The 17,428-nt window shown below is 41.0% G+C and overlaps 2 protein-coding genes across 3 annotated transcripts; one reads left to right on the plus strand and one right to left on the minus strand.

The window, feature by feature from the left end:
• Positions 1–1,507: 1,507 nt before the first annotated feature.
• Positions 1,508–8,328, plus strand: LOC113125397 (cytochrome P450 2G1-like). The gene is made up of 9 exons (XM_026298813.1): positions 1,508–1,883; positions 2,398–2,560; positions 2,656–2,805; positions 3,988–4,148; positions 4,369–4,545; positions 6,885–7,026; positions 7,154–7,341; positions 7,450–7,591; positions 7,829–8,328. The coding sequence occupies exons 1-9, from the start codon at positions 1,716–1,718 to the stop codon at positions 8,008–8,010; spliced, it is 1,473 nt and encodes a 490-aa protein (XP_026154598.1). The 5' UTR covers positions 1,508–1,715; the 3' UTR covers positions 8,011–8,328.
• A 3,174-nt stretch (positions 8,329–11,502) lies between these two features.
• Positions 11,503–17,229, minus strand: LOC113145412 (cyclin-dependent kinase-like 1). Of its 2 annotated transcripts, none has more exons than XM_026332134.1 (10): positions 16,867–17,229; positions 16,406–16,594; positions 15,798–15,919; positions 14,793–14,865; positions 13,725–13,815; positions 13,160–13,357; positions 12,668–12,750; positions 12,511–12,567; positions 12,046–12,198; positions 11,503–11,889 (listed from the first exon to the last, which is right to left on the minus strand). In XM_026332134.1, the coding sequence occupies exons 2-10, from the start codon at positions 16,571–16,573 to the stop codon at positions 11,794–11,796; spliced, it is 1,041 nt and encodes a 346-aa protein (XP_026187919.1). In that variant the 5' UTR covers positions 16,574–16,594; positions 16,867–17,229; the 3' UTR covers positions 11,503–11,793. The 2 variants fall into 2 exon arrangements, with proteins under 2 accessions (XP_026187919.1, XP_026187909.1); XM_026332124.1 differs by having other exon boundaries at positions 13,160–13,360.
• Positions 17,230–17,428: the final 199 nt, after the last annotated feature.

The raw sequence follows: 17,428 nt of genomic DNA on the forward strand, positions 1-17,428 counted from the left end.
CAAGAGTGAAATTCATGCAAAATCTGTGCATCAGTGATAATTCCAATTCTCCAATTTTCTCCAATTCTCTCCAGGAGATACAAAGGTCAGCATGCGACCTAATCCGATTTTTGTCACAAAGGTTATGCAATCATACTCTCCAATAGATTTGGTTGCTTTCCATCTACTGCCGTTCTCCTCAGAGGAGCATCAGCATCTGCATTCTCTGTGTCCAGTTCGTGCTCCGTGTATCTTTATGGACAGAACTCTGGGGGCTCAGGCGAAGTGATCAATTGTTTGTGTCCTTGGCAAAGGTTCATGTAGGGAAGCCTGTTTCAAAACAGCATCTTTCCCACTGGATTGTGGGTGCTATTGCTCTGTCTTACACTAGCAAAGGTCTTGAGCCTCCCCCTGGTCTATGTGCTTACTCCACCAGGGGTCTGGCGACCTCCTGGGCTCTTTGTAAAGGGGTCTTTATTCAGGAACTGTGCACCGCTGCATGTTGGTCTTTGCCCCACACTTTTGAGCGGTTTTATAAATTGGACGTTATAGCTCCAACCCTAACACATTCTGTCCTTGGTGTATGGAGTTCATAGAGCACAGCCCCTGCCACATGATGCGCCACTAGGGAAAGTTGTCTTTCTTACAGGCGTAAGTCTGGCAATCCAGGAATTGGTATATCTCCCATAGTGAGACACGAAACGAATGCTATGAAAGAGAACTTGAGGTTACGGCTATAACCCCTGTTCTCTGATTAGTATGAGCGAGTGTCTCACTAGACCATTCTTGCGATGGAAGCTGAAGAGGTGAGCTTGTTTGAATGACAACTGACACTATGTCAGCCTATTATATAGGGGGAGGGTCCCCGCCCCCCTTCACACTGTCACTGGTGCCAGGCTATAGGTTGATGTAGTGTTAGTGAAGCTTCTAATGAGGTCACGCTGGAGGCGTTCCCATATAGTGAGACACTCGATGCTAATCAGAGACCCGGGGTTATAGACATAACTTCAAGATTTGTGGACTGCACAGCTTTACTAAACACAGTTTATGTGACCACTTTGCACAGGTTCCTTCCTAACATTACATTCTGGATTCTCACTAGTAAGACATAAACCACCTCCACATTCATCTTCAGTCTCCACACTCTTTCACTGCAACATAATCTAAACATGCACGCACAGAGGCATATACAGTAGACTGTGCATGCGATTTCATCTAAACATGCACGCATATACAGTAGACTGTGCATGCGATTTCATCTAAACATGCACGCACAGAGGCATATACAGTAGACTGTGCATGCGATTTCATCTAAACATGCACGCATATACAGTAGACTGTGCATGCGATTTCATCTAAACATGCACGCACAGAGCCATATACAGTAGACTATACAGTAGACTGTGCATGCGATTTCATCTAAACATGCACGCACAGAGACATATACAGTAGACTGTGCATGCACACACAAACAAACAGAAGCACGCGCTTTCCCTTCATACGCACGCAGATCAGAAACTCTGTCTAAACGCGACACCGGAACGCGGCGCTGTGTTGTTGCTGATGGGCTCCTGTAGGTCTTGCGTAATCGGAGTCTTCCCGTCTCCGCCTCCAATAAATGCTCCACCAGAGCAGGACTGACTTATAATCCTCCATTTGCGCACGATCTCGCACATATTTGCGCAGACACAGGGACAGTTGGGGCACAAGGGAGAGCAAACGGCACGAGTCGAAACATGGACGTTTCTGCAACAGTGATACTGGCAGGGTTGATCTTAGCTCTACTGTGGTTCAGTGTAAAAAATAGTAAGAAACATCGTTTGCCCCCAGGACCCACTGCACTTCCTGTCATAGGAAATCTGCTGCAGGTCGACAAACATGCACCTTTTAAAAGTTTTCTCAAGGTGAGTTTGGAAACATTTTTCGCATGATTCACACTGAATACAGGCTGTATGAAAAATACATCGAATCTTCTGAGAAGGACAACTGAGAACTGATGCATCTTCAGTCATACGGAATTTGACTTCTTACTGCACATTGTCTCAGAGTGCGAACGACACAGTGACTGAGGGGTGTCGATCTTTTCTACAGGGTGTACACATAACCTGGACAGCAGCGGACGCTAATGCTTCAGTGAACTCGAGACTTAATCAAATATTAATATTCCATTATTATTATAGCACAGGTTTACAACACATATGTAGCAGTCAGAGTCTAACTAAAATTACTGTCATATACATAATCAATATTTACATAAATGTACTTAATCTGTAGTGCACTGAGGCACTGTCTTTTTCACCTGTATGCTACAAGGTCCCACTTTTTGTTCCTGCTCTACCTGTCTGCTTCCCTCGCTCCTCACCCTGCTTTGACTGTTTCTGCGTCACAGTGTTTATTCATATTTAATGTCTTTTCTAGTTCAGTGAGGCCTATGGTCCCGTGATAACAGTGTACCTGGGCTGGCAGAGGACGGTTGTTCTGGTAGGATATGATGCAGTGAAAGAGGCCATGGTGGACCGGGCAGATGACTTCACAGGCAGAGGGCAACTACCATTTTTGCTCAAAGTTACCAAAGGCTATGGTAACACAAGACACATAAATCTGCCACCTCTGTCAAGGGATCAGTGTTTTTCAAGTTTCATTTTGTGTGACTTCTTACACGTTTCCCGTTGCCAGGTTTGGGTATCAGTAATGGGGAGCGTTGGCGCCAACTGCGACGCTTCACCCTGGCAACCCTAAGAGACTTTGGCATGGGGCGCAACCGGATGGAAGAGTGGATCCAGGAAGAAAGCCAACACTTAGGGGCTTGCATAGCTGAATTCAAAGGTGTGTTTTGAGTTACAGCTGTAAGAGGGCATGTTTCACATTGGGGTGTAGTGAAAGAGGATTTCTGCATAATTGGTTATGTTAGGTTAAGTTTACACAGCCTCTAATCACAGCTTCAAACAGTTTCACATATTTTTTTATAATGTAAGGGCATATCTGAATCTGACTAAAAAGATGTTACTTCAACTTTAGACCTAAGAACTAGGTGACACAGAGAACAAAGAAAGGAATTAATCTCTAAAAAGAGTAGTATTTCTTCAGAAGATCTACAGTACCAGTCAAAAGTTTGGACACACTTTCACATTCCACTCAATGAGAAAGTGTGTCCAAACTTTTGACTGGTAGTATAAATCTGAAGATTGACATAGACAAAGAAAGAGATAGACAAAGACAAAACACTGCATTGCCACATTAACAAAGTGCAAAATTAGCTTATATACAGGTGGCATATTTTTATACCTAACTAATCTCCAGCCAGTCTGCAATTTTTTACGTATCTTTAGTAAAATATCTGGATCAACTATTCCCTAAATCTAAATCTAAAATCCTTTCCCTCAATCAAAAACATCTCTAGACAAACTGAAATGTCTACACAAGATATAGTTATGAAAATTGACAACCAAATGAAACCTTAAATACAATGGACACACAAATAAATAAATAGATCAGTGGTGTAAATAATTGTTCACGTGTGGAAGCATTGTTGAAGTGCTTTATGTATTTATCTCACTTGATTCAGCTGCACTCTTCAATTCGCATCTGTCTTTGAGGGCAGTTTTGGAGAAGTGAATATAGAATTAGTCACATACAATGTTAAAAAACTGAAGCTTCATTGACAGCCTTGCTTTACAAAGATACCAAATAGGATCCTTTAAACTGCATTTTAAATTGATCCATTAGCATATGTGGTAATTAGTGCAGCCAAGAGAGGTCACCTAACAATTAAACAGTTATGGGTTATAATAAACAGTTTACACTTTAGCATGTTTTTTTAGGGCAAGACACTCACATCTAAAAATAAGAAGGCTGTCACAGAGAAATATCAGACTGTGAGAAGATCTATAAAAACAAGCAGATAACTTTGTGTTTGTACTGTCCTCCAAAAACATATTTTTTCTTCTGAGTAGTGTCTTTAAAATATAAGTACAAAACAGATTAGTAAAACTGTGTTGTGTTCTTCAGACAAACCTTTTGATCCCACATTCTTGCTGAGCCGCACTGTGTCCAATGTGATCTGCTGCTTGGTGTTTGGCCAGCGCTTCCATGATGAAAACAAACAGTTTCTGCACCTCCTCAACATTATGTCTGACAATTTAAGGTTTGGTAGCAGCCCTCTGGGTCAGGTAAGTGGAAGTTGGAGCCAGAATAAATGAAGGAATGATGGTCCTTCAAATACAATCATTTTTATTTTGGTTTTATATACAGTGCCCTTTTAGCATCTTCACGACCTATTAAGAGAAAATAATACTATAATAATAATAATAACTCCAAAGTCACAAATAAACAAAAATTAAATTAAATTGAACTCAAAGCTGCAGTGTACAATTGCCTTCCCTCCCACAGATGTACAATATCTTTCCCTGGCTAATGGAGCATCTGCCTGGCCATCAACACACTGTTTTTGCCCAGATGGAGGAGATTAAAGAGTTTATCAAGAAGAAGATCCAAGAGCACAAAGAAACACTGCACCCCAGCTCCCCAAAAGACTACATTGACTGTTTTCTCATCCAAATGGATCAGGTTGAAAAGAACTTGACATTCATTCAAGATTACTTGTTTTAACCTTTGCTCCTCTATGATGCCTGACTCTACTTTGGCTAATGTGAAAATTTTGTTTATTTTTTCAATAAGGTTGTTAAAAGTAGAGATGATTTGGCTTCAACTAAACTCTCACTCTAGCCTTTGTTCAGTATGACTGTTTGTCCAGTCTTCATTCCATACCTATGTATATTGTCTAATGGTATAACACTCTTGGTAATAATCTTTCTGCAACTCAGCCTTTTTGTTTTGGGGTTCCCTAAGATTTTTTTTAAAAATGTTTTTCATGTATTTGCTTCCACTGGGTAGGATTATTGAAAAGTACCATCTATCTTTTCATTGCTATGCAGATGACATACAAATTTATCTGCCAGTATGTTATACCATCACCCTTTCTTAGTCTGCTATGCAGGATTGTCTATGCACAATAAGAATTTGGTTCACTATTAATTTTCTAGCCTTTAATGAGAAGAAGACAGATTGGATCTTTTTTTGGTGGCATAGATTTTGAGTTTTGTTTCTCCTTCCTGTGGCTTTAAGACATCCATTAAGCTCCATTAATGCGTTGGTTTTTATATTTGGTTGCACCTCCTGACAAAATTTAAAACCTTTTCTAGCGTGACATAATTGAGAAAGGGGGATTCATGCTTTTGTTAGACCTAGATTGTACTATTGTAATGCCCTTTATCCATCCATCCATCTAATTTTTGCCACTTTATCTGGGGCTGGGTCACGGGGGCAGTGGTCTAAGCAGAGATGCCCAGACTTCCTCCAGCTTTTCCGGGGGAATACCGAGGCGTTCCCAGGCAGGCCAAGAGACATAGTCCCTCCAGCGTGTCCTGGGTCTTCCCCGGGGCCTCTTCCTGTTGGGGCATGCCCGGAACACCTCCCCAGGGACGAGTCCAGGGGGCATCAGGAACAGATGCCTGAGCATCAGCTCTACTCATCAGCATCAGCCTGAGCAACAGCAGCTCTACTCCAAGGTCCTCCTGGGTGGCCACCCTGTGGAGGAACCTCATTTCAGTCGGTTGTATCCATGATCTTGTCCTTTCGGTCATGATTCAGATCTCATGACCATAGGTGAGAGTAGGAATGTAGATTGACCGGCAAATCGAGAGCTTCACCTTTCGAGTCAGCTCCTTCTTTATCACAACAGATCAGAACATTAACCGAATTGCTGCTTCCTCTGCACCGACTGGTCTGTCAATCTCCTATTCCATTCTTCCCTCACTTGTGATCAAGACCCAGAGATACTTAAACTCCTCCACTTGAGGCAGGATCTCTTCTCCGACCCGGAGAGTGCAAGCCACCATGGCCTGCCGGTACCTATCAGCTTCCACCGGAGTCCTACAAGCCAGACAGGCTTGATAGGACTCATTCTTCATCTTATTGGCACCCCTTACTTCCAGTGTCCACCACCGGGCTCAGGGATTGCTGCCATGACAGGCACCAGTGACCTTACAACCACAGCTTCGAGTGGCCATGTTGATCATGGAGGTGGAGAACATGGTCCATTCTGATTCAAGGTCCCCAACCTCCCTGGGGATCAGGTCTCTCGTAGTTTGGAGTTGAAGACCTCTCTGACAGAGGGTTCAGCCAAACATTCCCAACAGACCCTCACATTTCATTTAGGTCTGCCAAGTCTGTCCAGCTTCCTTCTTCACCAGCGGATGGAACTCACCTCCATATGGTGATCAGTTAACAGCTTAGCCCCTCTTTTCACCCGAGCGTCAGGGGTATGTCCAAGACATACGGCTGAAGGCCAAATGACGCGACCACCAAGTCAATCATCGACCTCTGGCCTAAGGTGTCCTGGTACCACATGCACTGATGGACACCCCTGTGCTTGAACATGGTGTTTGTTATGGACAAGTTGTGACTAGCACGGAAGTCCAACAACAAAACAAAATTCAGGTTCAGGGGCCGTTCCTCCCAATCACACCCCTCCAGGTTATACTTGGTTACTTGGTTATACCGTTGCTCATATGAGCGTTGAAGTCTCCCAGCAAAATTACGTAGTCCCCAGTTGGAGTACCTTCCACCACCCTTCCTAGGGACGCCAAGGAGTTACTCTCTCTGACATTACATATTCTCAGTTGGTACTGAAAACTGCACTGGGGCAAAATGGAGAGTTTGTATCACTCTGATTTTTCAGTCTCTTCATTGGTTTAATATGATGTTTCAAGGCTGGACTTCAAGCTTTTATTGTTTATTTTTAAATATTTGAGCAAATAGGCCACTGTTTAACTATAGGGCCTTCTAACTTCTGTGTGAGTGATTTTGTTGTCTGTCTTATAGCTCTATTACCACTTTGTCCCCAGGAGAAGAATAATCCCACAACTGAGTTCAACTATGACAACTTGGTGTGCACATTATTGAATCTGTTCCTGGCAGGAACAGAAACCACCAGCTCCACCATCAGATATGCCCTTAATGTGCTGATCAAATACCCAAACATACAGGGTAGGTGGTCCCCTAATAGAAGACACGGCCATCTTAGACTACCAGTTGTAAATAATGAGCCTGTAGCTGCACCTGACTTTTAACATCCATAACGTCAGTTGAGTGATTTTTTGCTTGTCATTTGCAGAAAAAATGCACCATGAGATTGACGTTGTGATTGGAAAAAACCGCTGTCCCAACATGGAAGACAGGAAGTCCCTCCCCTTCACAGATGCTGTCATCCATGAGGTGCAGCGTTTTCTGGACATTGTTCCCGTCAGCGTCCCTCATTACGCACTGCACGATATCTCTTTCAGGGGTTACACCATCCCCAAGGTACTCTCAAATCCATATTTCATATTAATTGGTCTATACTCTTGCAGGTAGAGTGATGATGAAAACAAAAATCCATTACTACACTAACCTGATATCATGTCTCAATAGGACACAGTGATTCTTCCCTTGCTGCACTCTGTACTAAAAGGGGAAAAGGAATGGGCAACTCCCTGGTCCTTTAACCCCCAGCACTTCCTGGACCAGAATGGCAACTTTAAGAAAAATCCTGCTTTCTTGCCATTTTCTGCAGGTACAACACAGTCTTCAGTTAGTTGAGAAACCAGTTTAATCTGGATGTTAGTGTACTGTAACAGCTTGGTAACAGCTTAACAAGTTTGTGGTTTAACTGAAGGTTTTGTTTGGTTGTGGTTTGTCAATGACTAGTGGTTGTCAGTTATCTTGTCTTATATATCACATTCATTGCACAATCACAAGCACTTATTTTTTGAATATACAGTGTTTTTTTAGTGACTGTGTTTCTTTACAGGAAAGAGATCCTGTGTTGGGGAGTCTCTGGCTCGTATGGAGCTTTTTATCTTCCTCGTGTCGTTGCTGCAGCATTTCACCTTTTCCTGCACGGAAGGTCCTGACAGTATAAACCTCAGTCCAGAGTACAGCAGCTTTGCCAATTTGCCTCGCAGGTACCAGATCATTGCCACGCCACGATGAAGAGAGGAGCTCTACTCAGAGACTACATCATTGCTTGAAGCACTTTGAGTTACTCATGAGAACGGCTATAAAACATACACTGTTTTATTGTGTTACTGCCATGTTTGTTGTTATTTCCTGTTGCCTTACTGATGTAGCAGAAAAGACCCTCAGACTTGGAATTTAAGCAACAGCTTCTCTTCAAGCAGAATTTCAAATAATCTTTAATGTTCTCTTTTGATATGTATTTTATTTTTGCATCTTATATAAATTTTTGGTGTCTGTTGTATTTGCTAAAATCTTTTCTTATAAAACAAAATAAATGCATTACCACTATGACTATTATAAAAGTATGAAGTCTTTTTTTTTCTTTTGCAAATGTCAAAACTCTCTTCTTGTACAGAAAGTGATTTTGTTTATACCCAGTATTGTGTAATGGTACATATAATTTGTTTGGTAAAAGAGCAATTTAAATATTAAGGATCAGACACTCCCTCTGGACTTTAGGATGAAACTTTAGTGCCTAAAATGTTTGCATTGAGGGTTTGCATGTTCTCCCTTTGCCTGTATTGGTTATTGCCAGATTCTCTGGATTCCTCCCAACATCTAAACACATGCAGGTTAGTTTGAATGGTGACTCTAAATTGCCTGTACTAAAACTAGCCCTCCCTTCCCATGTAACAGTGTTATGCACCAAACATATTCTTTAGCTGGATTTGTGGATTGCACAGCTTTATTAAACAGAGTTTATGTGATCACTTTGCACAGGTTCCTTCTCAACATTACATTCTGGATTCTCACTAGTAAGACAAACTATCTCCACATTCATCTTCAGTCTCCACACTCTTTCACTCTGACATTTACTTAAACATGCGTGCACAAAAGTATATATGCATGTACACACAGAAACAGACATTTTTCCTTCCTTTTTTTTGCTACACACCCAGCCCACAAATCTAACACATTCTCCCCTACCACATCTGTTGCTCACACCCTTCACACTTACTGTCAGTGTTCAGTCATACTGAAATTGAGTTTTTACTGGTCATGTTTTCTCAAAAAAATAAAAACTTAAAATACAAAATGTTTATTACCCTCACATTTAATGTCTTTTCTAGTTCAATGAAGCCTATGGTCCCATGATAACAGTGTACCTGGGCTGGCAGAGGACAGTTGTTCTGGTAGGATATGATGCAGTGAAAGAGGCTCTGGTGGACCAGGCAGATGACTTCACAGGCAGAGGGCAACTACCATTTGTGCTCAAAGTTACCAAGGGCTATGGTAACATAAAGAACTTCAAATAAGACTTATGTTTTTGTATCTGTGTGACTTCTTACACGTTTCCTGTTGCCAGGTTTGGCGATCAGTAATGGGGAGCGTTGGAGCCAACTGTGACGCTAAGAGACTTTGGAATGGGGCACAAGGATCCAGGAAGAAAGCAAACACTTAAGAGCTCACATAGCTGAATTCAAAGGTATGTTCTGAGTTACTGTTGTCAGAGGGCATGTTTCAGAATAGGACATAAAAGTATATTACCAGTTCCCAGACCACATTATTGAAGCACAAAATTAGCCCATATGCAGATGACATACTATTATACCAAACAAATAAATCTTTTTGTCTGGTCAATAGAGGCCATTTAATAATTAAACATAATTCTGGGTTTTAATAAACTGCTTCAACTTATGCATTGATTTTTAGGGGAAGACAGTCCCCAGTTAAAAAATTAGAAGGTTACCACAGAGAAACCTACATACCAGATTGCAAAAAGATTCACAGTTTTGTTCCAGATCATATGTGTCGTAAGGCAGCTGGACGCTCTCTCTCCCCTGTTTGATTTTTGTTTCTCTTTCCCCTTTTCCTCTTGTGTCTGTTCGGCTGTATTTGTCTTAGTGGTTCACAGGTGAGCGAAGCGAGATGGCACGCCCCACTACGCAACCCAAGCAATATAAGCTCTGGGCTTCCTCATTCAGCTCGCCAGTTCGTCAGTCTACCTACACGGTAGTATCTGGCCTTTGGCTCTCCTCAACTGGAGTTATCAGTTCCAATTGAGGAATAATCTTTTCTCAGGTTGCCAGTTCTGTCTTCGTCAACTGTTTCTCCTACGGACAATCATCTTTGCTCTACACCAGTGAGCTGTTGTAAATATTTATATGTAATTTTCTGCATTTGAAAACCATTTGCTTGAGAGTTAAAATTAATTTCTGCTCAGTTTTATGATATCACTTCTGATTAGTGACTTTAACACATTAGTCCAACTGTGTTCTCTTCTTCAGACACACCTTTTGACCCCACATTCTTGTTGAGCTGCACTGTATCCAGTGTGAGCTGCTGACTGGTGTTTTTAGCCAGAGCTTCCATTATGAAGATGTAAGTATTTTCTACCTTCTCAATATCATATCTGACATTTTAAAGTTTGGTAGCAGGTAGGTGGTACCAGAAAGACAAAAGCTCATGGTCCTCCAAATACCATGTTTTTTATTTTGGTTTTCTTAGTGTCCTTATAGCATCTTCAAGGATCTTCACTTTCCCAAACTTTACATTACAGTATCTGAAAATGACAGTCCAAGCATACTGAGCACATTTCCACATTTTTATTACTTCCTTAGAAAGAAAGCTGCATTGTGCTGTGTGCTTCTCTCCCACAGATGTACAATATCTTTCCCTGGCTAATGGAGCATCTGCCTGGCCATCAACACACTGTTTTGCCCAAATCGAAGAAATTAGAGAGTTTATCAAGAAGACGATCCAAGAGCACAAAGAAACACTGCACCCCAGCTCCCCAAAAGAGACTACACTGTTTGTTTCCTTTTCCGAATAGTGTGTAATGTAATGTTCATCTGAAATTTTTCATCATGAAACACCTTAATATCAGTAAAAAATTACATTGGCCAATTGGTCTATACTCAATTACATTGGCTGCTAAGAATTATTTTATAGATGAAGCTGTGACTGGTTTTAAACAGGGTTTAATTGTTTTTTCATTCACACAATCCAACTTTAAGGAAATTAAATCCCAAGTCTGCTTCTGTGACATTCTGATTAAAGTATATTTTTTATTTTGACTTTTGGCTCTGTTGTTTGTCTTATAGTACTATTACCACTTTGTCCCCAGGAGAAGAATAATCCCACAACTGAGTTCAATTACGTCAATTTGGCATATACAATGATGGATTAAATCACCAGCACCACCATCTTAATGTGTTGATCGAATACTTAAACATACAGGGTAGGTCCCCCAATAGAAGACACAGAAGTTGTAAATAATGAGTGTTGATTGATGCTCCACTGTATCACTGTCTAAGCAACAGAACCCATGATATTATTAGAGCAGAATATCAGCTGTCATGGTGGGTGTTATTAAACTTTAACAAGTCTGAGTCAGCAAGTTACAGTATTGTGTGTGTATATATATATATATATATATATATATATATATATATATATATATATATAATATATATATTTAATATATAATATATATATATTATATATATATATTTTTTTTTTTTTTTTGACCATCCAGTTGAATAGATAAATAGTATTTAAAGGTTTTCTAATTTATAATCAGACTAATCATGTTGAGTGCAGGATGTCTTCAGAATGAAATGTGCATTCTAATCTGCAACTGTATATGCCATAACTCTTGTTAGTTGTGCAAAGAATATTATGTGAAAGTGATGACAGAATTAAAATACTCCATGAATATATGTGTCGTCATAATGGACTGTATCTGAATTATTGCAGAAAGCATAGCACAATCCAGATTTCTCAGTCCAGCCATCAAGTTGGGGTCCCACTTTGTTAAATATTGGGCAGATGATATTTATGCTTCACCTGTTTCTTGACATCTGGAGCTGGTGAAATGTTGCTGTTTGGTAACTGAGGCAGATACTGAGCCTAGAGAGAGAGTTGGACAGAGATGGAGAGCCTATGAGTAACCCACATTAACTATCTTCTGTACAATGCTCTAACGTTATTATTATTATGATGGTGTTGAAAAAAAGTGAGAGGCCTGATCACATTTTTTATTTTCTAGCCAAGTTTCATACTCACTCCTGCCTGTCTGCGTCGGGAGCCTTTGTCATGTCGTCTTCCTGGGCGCTCACCCTCACGGCCCCAGTTTCCTCCTCCCTCCTCCTGGAAGTAGGGAAGCTCCAGCAGCTCCTCACAGGACAGCCGGAGAGAGGGATCCATCACTAAGCATGACTGACCATGCACAAATGGACAGCATTAGCATGGAGCTTTGGCACTGACTTTCCCTTCATAAAGGTTGGACAAAGTACTGATACATTGTCTACATTTGCTCAACAGCAGGACAAATTACAGGCTGTTGAAAGAACAGTTGAACAAACATAAATCCTCCTTCATGAAGGAACATTTATTACAGGACTGTTGGATTAGACTGTGTTAGTTTTAGCTTGATGTACGTGATGAACTGTCAATCAATTGTGTCAGTAATAAGCTGATATCATCTAATAATATCAACCATGCTGGTATATCAGTCAGGCAAAAACATACCTTCATAACCTGGAGGGCATGAGATGATATTCCATGGAAGCGCTTTTCTAAAGGCTCCTAACAGCAACAACAGATGAAACATATTAACAACCACATTTCCCCATCTCTCCATTAACAACAATTATCCCTGCTGTCTTAAGGGTAACAGGACTCGTACCGTTGTGTCAGGTTCAGGAATACTGACTCCACTGAAGAAAATGTTGGAGCGGAAGACCTGCTGGTGACGAGGGATCAGATCACCTGAGGGCAGAAATGAGATTATTAAAGTTGTTATTATGTTATATGTTATTGACTGGGTGCCTTTATCTGATTATTATATTTTATAGGGAAATTTCTATGTTAAAGTAAAAGTATCTATCTATCTATCTATCTATCTATCTATCTATCTATCTATCTATCTATCTATCTATCTATCTATCTATCTGTCTGTCTGTCTGTCTGTCTGTCTGTCTCTCTGTCTGTCTGTCTGTCTGTCTGTCTGTCTGTCTATCTATCTAATATAATTTGCCTGTTTCATCTTGCTTGATAAGGTAGATCTCTTTGAAATTAACTGCTGCTTTAAGTAATCTTCATAATTATGCAAGTGAATTTATACAACTATGTCCATACATGGCTTATTTCTTTAAAGCACCCATGAATGTGTTGTCACCTAGAGTTTTTCGGATAAGATAAAGCTGGTCAACGTCAGACTTCCCAGGCCAGAGTGGATTCCCATGGAGCAGCTCAGCAAAGACACAGCCCAGAGCCCACACATCCACAGGAGGCCCGTACTGAGTATCCCCAACCAACAGCTCAGGGGCCCGGTACCATCGGGTTGCAACATAGTCTGTGTAGTCATCCTCTGGTCCTGCTGAGTATACACAGTATACACAGACACTGAGACAGGTGGAGATAACTTGTACAGACACATATCCACTTGGATACTGAATAATGAACACTAAATAACACATACATTGTAGGGGAAAGGATTACAAGGCATGCTGAATGACTACATGTTAATATATAGTAACATGACACTGAAACCTAAGACAGAATGGGTAAACAGAGACACATCACACTAGCTCAATGAATGCTCCTCCTATGCAATGCATTCACTGAAACGTTGAAAGTGAGGAGGCCATCAGCAGGTGCTGATATAGGTTCCATGTTGAATAAATAATGAGAGGAGCATTAACACTAAATGCACATAAATGTACCGGCTCTGGTTGACCTACTCAGAATGCGGGCAAAGCCAAAGTCGCACAGCTTGATGACTCCGGTTTTGGTGAGGAGGATGTTCTCTGGCTTTACGTCACGGTGGATGCACTGCAACATAAATGTCCAGGATCAGCGATTTAAACAACATGGGACATGGGCTTAATGACAGAGAAAGATGCTTATCTTAAAGCAGACATATTGGCCACAGGAACAAAAACAAGAGATAAGAAGGTTATACACATTTTAATATTGAAAATTAATACTTCACTGCAGTTATGTAGACTTAAATGATTTTTGTTTTAGTTTTTCAACATGCATAGTTTTATTTACACAGAGTAGCTCACAAAGTTTGTAGTTTGAGATGGTGCAAATTTCTAATTCAAAATGAAACCAAACCACTCTCTGATACCCCTGGAAAATCAAGTGTCAGAATCATTCTGGACTAATTTTTCCAGATTTTAACTTGTTTTACAAGGGCTTGGGAATTGGTAAATTACTGTCACAAGAAAGCATATTTTCAATTAACATCACTAAGATAAGACCTGTCCAGGGTGTACCCCTGCCTTTCACCCAAAGAGAGCTGGGATAGGCTCCAGCAGATCCCTGTGACCCTGGTTAGGAATAAGCGGGTATAGATGATGGATGGATGGATGGATGGATCACTTAGCAAAGACTAGTATTACCTGAGATTATCTATCCATCCATTATCTATACCCGCTTATTCCTATTTAGGCTCACAGGGATCAGCTGGAGCCTATCCCAGCTCTCTTTGGGTGAAAGGCAGGGGTACACCCTGGACAGGTCACCAGTCCATCACAGGGCCACATAGAGACAAACAACCTCACACACTCACACTCACTCCTATGGGCAATTTTCAACTTCAACTTGATATTTAATGAAGTGGTGCAGCTAATAAGCATCGACTGTATTATATTAAAATTTAGAGTGGATCACATAGTAACCAGAATGATAACTTGTGTACTACATGCCCACATTGCATGAGAGTATTGTTTTAGGAAAGTCAAACAAAGAAAAAAAGATACATCTATAAAAACCCTAGAAACTTATAGTAAAAATATACTGACGTTGTGCTTGTGACAGAAGTTAACGGCCTGCAGAGTCTGCCAGACAATACTTTTCAACTGAGCCTCAGGTACCCTGCAGAAAACAAGAGGCAATATTGATTGCTGTAAAAAGACAGTCTAGTCATGTTGTCCTCATCCATTATTCCAGAGATTTCAAAAAAGAACCAGTGGTTTACACGGCCTTCTTGTCACCTGGGTAACCTTAGGCCTGTCTCTAACAGCAACAGTGCCTTTGTTTTCAGGAGCAGCTAGAGTTTCTGCTGCTGCACAGCCCTGTGGGAAAAGTGAAATGGTCAGACAGCAACTAGCTATCATGGTAGACTTGCTGCATGACCTTACATGATAAAAACTAAACTAAAACCTTATGCGTGCATAACCTGTGCTAAAACATGGAGCAAAGAGAAGCACAATTTTAGAATTTATTTCTCTTTCAACCTGTTGCCATACCACCTCTCTGAAATCTCCTGGCAACAATCAGGACTCTATTTGTAATTCAGCCTATTTCTTTCTCTGCTGCCCTTCTCTCATAAGCAACACTGTCAACAAATGTCCAACAATGAGTTATATAGTAAACTGCATGCTAAACAGACAACTGACTAAAAAGAGAGGCTCACTTCTGAAGGCGTGGAAATAAATAAAATGTAACTATTTATATAACTATGTATAACTATGTGTGTATATATTTTTCTTGTATGAGATGCAGGTATCTAGAAACATAAAGGAGCATAAGGGAAAACATTAAAACTACATAAGTACAGAGCATGGTTAAATGTGGTTACTTTGCACCACTGACCTTTTGTCATGAATGCTTAGAAATGGGCCAATCAATTACATAATACTAGTTCCTTGAAGATGGAAAGTGAATATTTTCTTTCACCTGTTTATGTAAATGGCCCTTCATTTCCTATCATATTAGTCACACACAGTTCATGTTTAAATCTTATTCAGCATAACTTCAACAGATGACTACTGCATGTGTGAACCACTGTGTTGTCTCTGACCTACCCTCGAGGGTGTTTGTCCAGCTCATTGAGAACTGTCTGTTCACAGAATTCAAACACCAAGTGGAGCCGTCTTTTCCTCCTGAACACCTCCAGTAGGTTGACCAGATTGACATGTTTCAGCTGCTGCAGGTCCAACAGAAAACATGGACAGAGTCAGAGTCAGAACAGCTCAAAATGGTGGACAAAATGTTGAATAAAACCTGAGGAGGTTTGAAATGCCTTGACTCTGACAAGAAGATTTTAAACCCTTACTTTCTGTATTTCACATTCCTGTACATTCATCCATCCATCATCTATACCTCCATCCATCCATCCATCCATCCATCCATTTTCTATACCTGCTTATCATCTATACCTGCTTCTTCCAAATTAGGGTCACGGGGCTCTGCTGGAGCAGGTCACCAGTCCATCACAGGGCCACAGAGAGACAAACAACCTCACACACTCACACTCACTCCTATCTCTCACTCACTCCAACAGTGCTAACCACTCAGCCACGGTGTTGCCATTCCTATACATAATGTCTGTAAATATTCTTGTGGGCATACACATGTCCACCTGCGGTGGTAAATGCCACAAGACACTACTGGATAATAAGTGTCTTCTCACCTTCAGCATCCGTATTTCTCTCAATGCAATCTTCTTAATAACCGGATCATCTTCAGATTCCACAAACTTCTTGATGGCGACTATCTGGCCAGTATCTCTGTGTCTGCACTTGAACACTACACCATAGGAACCCTCACCAATTTTGGCCAGCTTTTCATATTTGTCCATTGGGCAGTTTGCAGCTGTTACCTGTCAAAAGGCAAACATTTTCACAAACTCACCACTGCACTAAAATGTAACAAGTAATATTTCATCAGTCCACAAACCAAATGGCGTTTTATTATTTTTTGAAAGGTTGTAAGTTAACCTTTGACACCAAGAATTCCAGTCTGGCTGTGTGTGTGTGTGTGAGGGTGTGTGTGTGTGTGTGTGTGTGTGTGTTATTGGTATTTTTGTTTGTACATACTTGTTTTGGTGTCATATTCAGCATGATCACAACCTAGAAGCGCAGGCACACTCACCTGTCCAGTCTGAAAGCGTCTTCATCGACAATTTAGCAGCAAGTCTGCGGATAAATCCATCTAAAGCTGCATGTATTTAGCGGCTTAACCTGGTCCCTTTGGCTCACAGCAGCCTCATAACGTCAGTGTGGATCCGTGTTACAATAAGAATTTCAGAGCTCCCTCACCCTCTGTCTGCTGCTACTATCACCCACTCCCTCTGCTGTCTGCTGCGTCCTGCGCGTCCTCACTACCTTGGTAACCTTCGCTCTGTTCTTCCCTTGAGCGCAGTCCATTAATCAAGTCTCCATTCTGAAGCCACTTCCGAACAATATCTCACAGAAATAAAGGGCAGTGTAACTTACCCCTTGGAAACTGCGCAGAATAGACAAACAAAACAACGCTCAAACACCAATTCACAGAGCAGGTTGCGGAAGTTAAAACGCGCGTTGTAACCATAGAGACAGGCCGACAGGTGAGGTGGACGTGGTGAGAGAAAAAGGCACTTTCCTCTCTCCTAATCTGGTTAATAGCAGCCTAAATGACACATTCTAACTTAGGACTTATATTAAATCCATAAGAT

Source organism: Mastacembelus armatus, chromosome 13 (assembly GCF_900324485.2).
Source record: "Mastacembelus armatus chromosome 13, fMasArm1.2, whole genome shotgun sequence".
Taxonomy (NCBI): domain Eukaryota; kingdom Metazoa; phylum Chordata; class Actinopteri; order Synbranchiformes; family Mastacembelidae; genus Mastacembelus; species Mastacembelus armatus.

What these genes read in the sequence shown, in the direction of transcription:
- LOC113125397 (XM_026298813.1), top strand. Translation starts at nt 1,716, where the DNA reads ATGGACGTTTCTGCAACAGTGATACTGGCAGGGTTGATCTTAGCTCTA. An exon ending in GTAGCAGCCCTCTGGGTCAG is followed by an intron (nt 4,149 to 4,368) that starts GTAAGTGGAAGT and finishes TCCCTCCCACAG; the next exon opens with ATGTACAATATCTTTCCCTG. An exon ending in TTTCTTGCCATTTTCTGCAG is followed by an intron (nt 7,592 to 7,828) that starts GTACAACACAGT and finishes GTTTCTTTACAG; the next exon opens with GAAAGAGATCCTGTGTTGGG.
- LOC113145412 (XM_026332124.1), bottom strand. Translation starts at nt 16,573, where the DNA reads ATGGACAAATATGAAAAGCTGGCCAAAATTGGTGAGGGTTCCTATGGT. An exon ending in TGGCTTTGCCCGCATTCTGA is followed by an intron (nt 13,361 to 13,724) that starts GTAGGTCAACCA and finishes GTGTATACTCAG; the next exon opens with CAGGACCAGAGGATGACTAC. An exon ending in ATGCCCTCCAGGTTATGAAG is followed by an intron (nt 12,199 to 12,510) that starts GTATGTTTTTGC and finishes GTGCATGGTCAG; the next exon opens with TCATGCTTAGTGATGGATCC.